General features: G+C 38.6%; 1 protein-coding gene across 1 annotated transcript; it reads right to left on the reverse strand.

Moving 5' to 3' along the window:
* Positions 1 to 2,996: 2,996 nt before the first annotated feature.
* On the reverse strand, positions 2,997 to 6,247 carry rpl35a (ribosomal protein L35a). The gene is made up of 5 exons (XM_038308523.1): positions 6,161 to 6,247; positions 5,505 to 5,540; positions 5,147 to 5,299; positions 4,936 to 5,080; positions 2,997 to 3,080 (listed from the first exon to the last, which is right to left on the reverse strand). Exons 2-5 carry the CDS (start codon positions 5,513 to 5,515, stop codon positions 3,057 to 3,059), a joined length of 333 nt encoding a protein of 110 aa, XP_038164451.1. The 5' UTR covers positions 5,516 to 5,540; positions 6,161 to 6,247; the 3' UTR covers positions 2,997 to 3,056.
* Between the last annotated feature and the right edge of the window lie 2,112 nt (positions 6,248 to 8,359).

Genomic DNA, 8,359 nt, shown 5'->3' on the forward strand with positions numbered 1-8,359 from the left:
GGAGTTTTAAAGGCCTCAGGAATCATTTGCAAATGTTTAGAGTTAATTTCTTGATTCAGATGATTAGGTGCATTGCTTGGTCAGAGACTTTTTTTCATGATATGCTAATTCTGTGAGATGGGAATTTTGGGGTTTTCATGAGCTGTATGCCAAAATCATTTGTATTAAGACAATAAAACACCTGAAATATTTCAGTTAGTGTGCAATGAATCTAAATTTATATGGATGTTCAATTTTTATCATTACATTATGGAAAATAATGAACTTTATCACAATATGCTAATATTTTGAGAAGGAACCATAGAATGATTTAAACAGCACCAATGTATAAATATTTGCAAAACTTTATTAACAAAAACCTCCGTAACATCTGGTCACTCTCATTTATTTAGAAAATATAGATGTGGTGCTTTGTTAATTTTCCTGTTAGTAGCGTGTGATCAGTATAGATTGACCCTAATCTATCCCCTGAGGGACTGTCCTCTCCCCCTTCCTCTTAACCCTTTTCACCTCAGACTTCAACTATTGCTCTGAGTCCTCCCACCTTCAGAAGTTTTCTGATGACTCAGCAATTGTTGGCTGCATTGAAAAGGGTGATGAGAGTGAATACAGGACTGCGGTGGGCAAATTGTCACTTGGAGTGAACTGAACCATCTGCAGCTCAACGTGACAAATACTAAGGAGCTTATAGTGGATCTGAGGAGGACAAAAACAACTGTGACCCCTGTTTCCATCCAGGGGGTTCCTGTTGACACTGTGGAGGAGTATAAGTAGCTGGGAGTTTACTTTAACAATAAATTTTACTGGACTAGAAACACAGAGGCGGTCTACAAAGAAGGGCCAATGCCGACTCTTTTTCCTAAAGGCCTTTAACATCTGTGGGGCGATGCTGAGGATGTTTTATGAGCGCGCTCTTCTTTGCTGTCACATGCTGGGGCAGTGGGCTGAGGGTCGCTGAAAACAACAGACTGAACAAACTGATCAGGAGGGCAGGTGATGTTGTGGGGGAGCAGCTGGACACTCTGACCACCGTGGCAGAGAGGAGGATGCTGTCCAGGCTTCAGTCCCATCTTAGACAATGTCTCACATCCTTTCCATGACACACTGGTCCAGCAGATGAGCTGCTTCAGCAGAAGACTCCTCAGGAATCATTTGTTCGTTCTTTGTACTGTTTTTGCACGTTGCTATCACTTTATTTGGATTTATAGTTTTATATATATATTCATACATGTATATATATAGTTATATATGTATATATTTAGATTATTTTGTGTGGATTGTGTGTATGTATATATATATATATATACAAATGTTTGTATATCTGAAGCGTGTAACGAGAAATTTTCCTCTGGGATTATTGATGTCTGATTCTGATACTATTAAAATAAACTTTTGTCCCGTTTTTGATTTCTTCACCCCTGTTACCCTGGTGAAATTGCCCACCATGAACATGCACAGTGATCATTATAAAGGATGCCTTCAAAATGGTGAAAGATTATGTCAAATTGGATCCCAGAGTTTAGAGAAAGATGTATTAAACCCTATTTATATGTAAAAGCAGTGAAACACTTTGGGGAAATATATTTTCATCTACAGTACAGACCAAAAGTTAAGACATACCTTCTCATTCAAAGAGTTTTCTTTATTTCATGACTATGAAAATTGAAGATTAACACAGAAGGCATAAAAACTATGAATTAACACGTGGAATTATATACTTAATAAAACGACTGAAAATCTGTCTTATATTCTAGGTTCTTCAAAGTAGCCACCTTTTTCTTTGATTACTGCTTCGCACACATGGCCTTCTCTTCAAGAGGTTGTCACCTGAAATGGTTTTCATTTCACAGGTGTCCTCTCAGCTTTAATCAGTAGGATTTCTTGCCTTAGAAATGGGGTTGGCGATCATCAGTTGTGTTGTGCAGAAGTCAGGAAGACAGAGCTGACAGTCCCACTGAATAGACTGTAAGAATTTGTATTATGTTCATTTGGTAGTTTAACATTTAGATAGACATGAGGCCCAAAGGGGATAAGATTTATGTATATTATTTCCCTATTTAGGAATATAAGGCAGTGTTTATTAATGGGCAATGAAATTCATAGAAACCAGAAGCAAAATAAAGATCCTTATAAGTAAAGCCCATTTAGAATTTTACCATATAACAATTTGTTGGTGCAAATGTGGTTAAATGACCATTGCAAGTTATTGCTTAGTGTTAGAGCTTATTCATTGGAACGGTTTAACACTTGAAGGTGAATATCTCCTTTTCCTCAATGTATTTTCTATTTAAATTCAACTCCAATACAAGTAACATAGAGCTTCTAACCTCACTTGGCTAATGTAAGGCCAACATTTCTATCAGTTTTCAGAACTCATCCCCATAATTACTGATTACTACACTGTCTGCGGATCACTGATCATGGACGTCTGAGCAGAAAAATATCACATTTATTTAAAACTATATTTAGCCATTTGATGTCCACTTTTCTGTACTTGAAGACACACATATATACATATATTCTGTTCTCTGAAAGTTTAGTCCTCATGTCTCAAGTTTACAAGAAAAGATGGAACTAAAGGCAGGATTTTAAAGACAATTCCATACTTAATTCTCTCCTAACAAAAATGCAGGTTTTCTAATAAGATGGTTTCCCCCTGTAGCAGGTGAAACCACCAGGGACAGATCCATCTTATTCCAAACTTAATACCAACATCTTTAATATCAAAGAACTCTACAGTTCCATCAGGAATGCCTTACTTTAAGATTTGCTTTTAAACTTCCCTATAACAAGCATCACAAAGAGGGAACCAGACTGCCTTAAAATTTGAATTTTTTACCATTTAATTAAATGGAACTAATCTTAATCTGAAACTCCTTACAGAATTAACATGCAGAGCATTTCACTGCTTAATAAAAAAAATGCATTTAATCACATTCCTTATTGTGATGAACCACCTGGTTCAGCAGATCCAATGCAGAGGTAAAAAACAAGTGTTTTGTGCCGACCCATTTATTGATCAGTTTTTATTATTTCTGTACAAACATGGTCGCTCTTCACACCCGGGATGGATACAGCATCTGCAGAGAGAGGAAGACACAGTCAGAACAAAGACACCACAACTGTTTCATAATAAGAGACCTAACCCTCAGTAAACTTCCCGACTCTACAGTCAGCGGTGGTCATAAAAATTAAGGTTGTTTTGTATCATTTAGTTTAATTTTATCATCAGCCTGGCCAGGGGTCCAGATACAATTCCATGTAAAATTTACAAAGGAGTGACAGCAACTGCAAACAGAAAGTTTTTATCAGCATGAAAATATCTGAGATTTTAGATGGTGACCAATAAAATCAGATAATCGTATTGGGGCTCATCTCGGGCCGATATCAAATAAGGTCGGATCGGGACATCCCTAATTTTGGCAACAAATCAAATATTAAAACAGTCTTATGTAGCAAAGTTATAATGGCATAGAGGAAGGCTGGATTGCTCCACCCAGAACTAACTTTTAAAGTCATGCTTCATCTCTGGAGCGTGAACATTAACCCAAATTCAATTGATAAACCTTTAAAACACAGTAAGTCTCCTTTTTTGTGACTCTGAGTCCAGCCTGGATGTTAAACACTTTCAGACCCACTTCAGCTTCTGAAGCTTCATGGACCAGAACCACAGACTGTTAGAAGAGCAGAACTCAGAGGGACACCTTGATACAATCTGAACTCACCATCAGCAATCAGTAAAACGGACCCCAGAGTGATGGGCCAAACAGTCAACATACATAGTGACGTAATGACTCTGTTCTGATAGTTTGACCATAGAAACCAACTATGCCTCCACAATAAAAGCTTCCAGTTAACGGGTCACTTGTCTGTGAGAATCAGGATGTCTTCCTGAACAACAGAGTCCCCGTCTGAGGAGGAGTCTGCTGTCTGAGCCAAATTCAGGTCAAATATGGATCAGGGTCATCAACACCCCCTCCCTGCATTATATTGAAGTATAAAACATTGGAAGAAGTATAAATGTATAAAAAGCCAGCAGAGAGCGCTGTGACACCACAGCTTCACCAAGCTGCCCACCAGATCCACTACACCTGGATGATGAGGATCATAAAGCTGCTTAGATTCACCAACGCAATCAGATCAACTATTCAAATCAGAAACAAAAATATTCAGTTTTTCTACCTTGAATCATAAATGTTTTCCAGTCATCGGATGTAATACAGTAGATATATTTTATGTCTAAATGTAACCAACATATACAAACTCTTGAGTACCCCACTATTAGATTGATGGCTTGTAATAATATAACGTTTTATTTCAAATAAAAATTCTTTTAGAGTCTCATAACTGATTCCAGATAAGTCTCTGTTTACATTTTGTTGGGCAAAGATACTCAGTCAAAACACCCATAGGCTACATTCACATTGCAGGCCTTAATGGGCCTGCAATCTTTCCCAACCTCTAAAACTCAAATCTTTTTAACAGGGTTGAATCTAGACACTACTCTGCGCGTCATTGTTCGCCATGATTGCCGTTTTTCCGGCCGCATCTGCATAGCAAGACACAGAATAGTGAATTTTGTCAGGATTGATGGCATACAGGTCGGATTAATGCGACCTGGCTGTTAAGACACAGGTCGCATTAGATTCTTATGGGATTCAGGACCACATAGCCAAGTGGCATCAGCCGCATTGGAGAAATCGAATCCAAGTTGTTTGGATTGTCATGAAAAGATTACAAAGGTTGCACATGGGCAAAAAAATACAAAAACACCACAGGATTTGGGTCACTTCACGCTGCTGTGTGAACGTAGCCATAATGACCCTAGAAATGGTGGCTGGTCTGATTTGGACGTAAACAGAACCTCCCTTTTGTTGTAAAGATGCTTAGTACTAAAGATGCTGCAGGATTGAAAGAAGGAGCAGAAGAACTCACCACCCGGACTCTGTGTCCAATGGCCTTAGCGGGCAGGTTGCTGCTGAACTTGGCTCTGACCATCCCGCTGTTTCCGTGGGCCCTGGTCACCTTCCCCCAGATCACTCTGGTTCTGTTGGGTTTACCACCAGGCGTCACTGTGTTCCTGCAAACACACAGAGTTAGTCTCAGCCTGAAGCGGCAGAATTTAGTAGCGGGCCACAGGACTCACTTCTTGGCCTTGTAGACGTAAGCACATCGTTTGCCCAGGTAGAAGTCCACCTCATCGCGGCTGTAGCAGCCCTCTAGCTTCAGTAGCGCTGTGTGCTCACGCTGGTTCCTTAGACCGCGCTTATAGCCGGTGAAGATGGCCTTACTCCACAGTCTGAAAGAGAGGGGTCAGAGGTCAAACACTGGGCCAAGAATCTGAGGATAAAACAGGAAATGGGTGCAGAACCAGAAGCCAGTGTTCTGACTATCTATTCTAGATATTCAACAACCCTGAAAAATGATTTAGTTTGAACCAAAACCCAGAGAAATTCCGTTTCTGTACAGAAATTCATTCATTGAACAGAAAGGGCTGAACGTACCTTCCAGGCATTTTTGTTCTCTTCAGGTGCAATCACCTAAAACAGATAGAACTATTAGATATAGAGCACATTAGATAGAAACAGTATTGCACCTCAGAAGCTATTAATGAAAACACTGCAGAATCCCAGAGGAACTACTGATATTCCACAGCATGACAGATCATATAGAAATACGGTTGTATTAAGCTTCCGTGCTGTATTTAAATAACCAGACATATTTCAGTTAAAAAGAACCGGAAACGCTCAGGGATCAGTTTGGATACTTTCATTAGAACCGGAACCCACAGGTTAAGCAGAAACGTGGGGTAAGCCAAACATCGGTCCTAGATTTAATGCTTTCCAGCAAAGTTTGATATGAGGGTATGACCTTTGTGGCCCAAACAGTGAACTTATATCCAACCAGAGGACTGGAAACCTATCCGCCAGCCTCTTGTAGTCTGTTCCGCCGTGGGAAACGGGTTAAGTCGGAATCCTCTCCGCTAGTTACTGTTAGCGCCACAATCTGACTTCTATCTTTTCCATCCGAAACTTAACCAGCGAGACAAACTACCCGAATTACAGATGAATATCCAAACACACTGGATATGCAAGTATTGAAGGCAGTTGTGAGTGTGTGGCGGTAATTTTCATCTTTAATCGGACAGTTCGAAGCTTACCTGCGAACAGTCCACAAAGATGGAGGAAAAGACAGGTCGCGGGGCCTGCTGGGTAATCAGTGTGTAGGGAGTTGCCCAAAGACTTGCCTGTTCAAAAAAACCCACAAAAACTAAGCAAAATAAACACCAAAAACACATCATTCAAAACATAAAATGAAAATATAATTAAAATCAACTGCTACTCCAACTAATGACAGTTAACACAAATTAATCATTCCAAAATTAAAGTATTAATAACAGTATTTCCAAACCACAAATGGCTTTTTTTATAATCCTCAAAAAGAAAAAAAAACTTACAAGCTTTCACACGCTTGAAGACAGCTTGAGCAGAAAGTTAAAAGTCAGTACCACTGATCTCCGTATTGCTGATACACCGAAAACCTGAAGTCACCGGCCGCCATCTTGGTACTCCCTACATTGTATAACAATGTAATCAATACACGTGTATAACATGTATATAATTTAGTACTTTTGCCACATCATCAGACATTGTGTGTGTTCGTGTAATATTCTTACTGACTACAGTATTATTATGCTCCATTAGCACACTAATTTTGTTGTGTTGGATTTGTTTGTAATATTACAAGATTTATAGACTTCATAATATCCAATGTGATGTGCCTATTTTTTAAAATACATTACGGTAGTTTGACGTGCGTGTCAAAGTGATGATTCTACCTTTGTTCTAAGTCTCAAGCCCCCTCCTGAAAATGAGATCATCGTTGTTCGATGCTGTAGCGCACATATTGTTTACATTCCGACCGGTCTAACTATGGAGTACCAATATGGCGGCTGGCGACTTCACAGCACCGTGTACTACTAACGGTCTATCAGCAATCCAGTGAATTAAAATCAGTGGTCCCTACTAAAAAACAAAAAAGTAACAAACATTGAAAGCCATATGAGAAAGGGACTACAAATGGCTGTAAAGTTTAAAAAGGCGCCATATTGGAAAGGTCAAACATGACTCCATTTGATATAAAACAGCAGACAAGGCCCATTTGTTTTGTCTCACTTTTGAAAATGAAAAAAAAAAAAAAAAGTATGATGCCATAAGGGCATCTTTTGATCTTTGTTACATTAGAATTTCGCTTTTATGTGTATAAGTTACGTTATTTATATAATACATTTTGGGATTTTTTTAAATAACAGTTTGAATTGTATCATTTTCTAGCAAAGCATACTCAATTATGTCATGTATGACTGGTGCCAAACAAATTCCTCCACCTTGTACACAGTGTGCTGAATTAACTAAGTTACTGTCAAACTTATTGAAATATTAACAAAAGCTTTGTTCCTATATCAAGCATCTCTACAGGCAGTCATCTAGATACCTTAAACCCTCACATATATTTAGTAGAATTTCTCTAAGCAGATTGCATTTCAACCATGTTTTTCTCTAGCGATTGATTTTCTTTACACACATTTTGCAAATCTTTCTGGAAGAGTTGGTAAGGTTCATTTTGAAAAAATAGATTTCTTTTCTTGCCTTGTCCGAACAGCTTAAAATGACCCTGCATCAATTCAGAAACCAGTCTGGATCTGTGTTTGGGATCCTCTCCCTGTTGGGGCGTCATCCTGTGTCAAAGTTTCAACTATTTAGCTGCTGATTTTGATGGTCCATATTTTTTCTGTGTAATAATACAAAATATGAGAAGGAAAATGGTCCCGCAGCATAATACTGCCAACATTATGCTGGCTATTAAAGACATTTTTGCCTGCTCATATCATGAGAATAAGCCCTGGTTTATTCTGAAATCCAAAACTTAGAAGCAGTGAACTTTAAAAAGAACTTGGAGTAATTATTGTTCATGGTAATAAGTTATTTTGCTTTGAGCATTAACCCTTTTCAGTTAGCTGTGAGCAGATTGGTCTGTGCTGAAATGTTTTAAGCTCTGACAAATAAAATGAAAGTACACACTTTATTCTAACAATTAAAATAACAAACACAAAAGAAGAGAAAACTCACATTAAAATATTTATTTTATGTTTACTCTTCAAACAGTCAGTTCCATCTTTTGTACAGAAAAAAGTAAAAACACGTTTGTCCTTTAGAAAAAGTGGAATGTCCTTTAAAAACAGTGAGACTGTCACATGACCCGTCACTGCTGCAGGACAGAAACCTTGACTCCAAAGTCTCTTTAACACCCAGTCACCTGTCACACAGGCCCACTTGTCCCCTGAAGAACTGAGCTTCTG

The sequence above is a fragment of the Cyprinodon tularosa genome, unplaced genomic scaffold (assembly GCF_016077235.1).
Source record: "Cyprinodon tularosa strain WSP-4 unplaced genomic scaffold, ASM1607723v1 ctg639, whole genome shotgun sequence".
NCBI lineage: Eukaryota > Metazoa > Chordata > Actinopteri > Cyprinodontiformes > Cyprinodontidae > Cyprinodon > Cyprinodon tularosa.

Bases quoted from the DNA above. Each gene is read 5' to 3' on its own strand.
- rpl35a (XM_038308523.1), bottom strand. The intron at 5,081-5,146 runs GTGAGTCCTGTG...GTGTGTTTGCAG, and splicing joins TACGTCTACAAGGCCAAGAA to GAACACAGTGACGCCTGGTG. The intron at 3,081-4,935 runs GTGAGTTCTTCT...CTCTCTCTGCAG, and splicing joins TTGGACACAGAGTCCGGGTG to ATGCTGTATCCATCCCGGGT.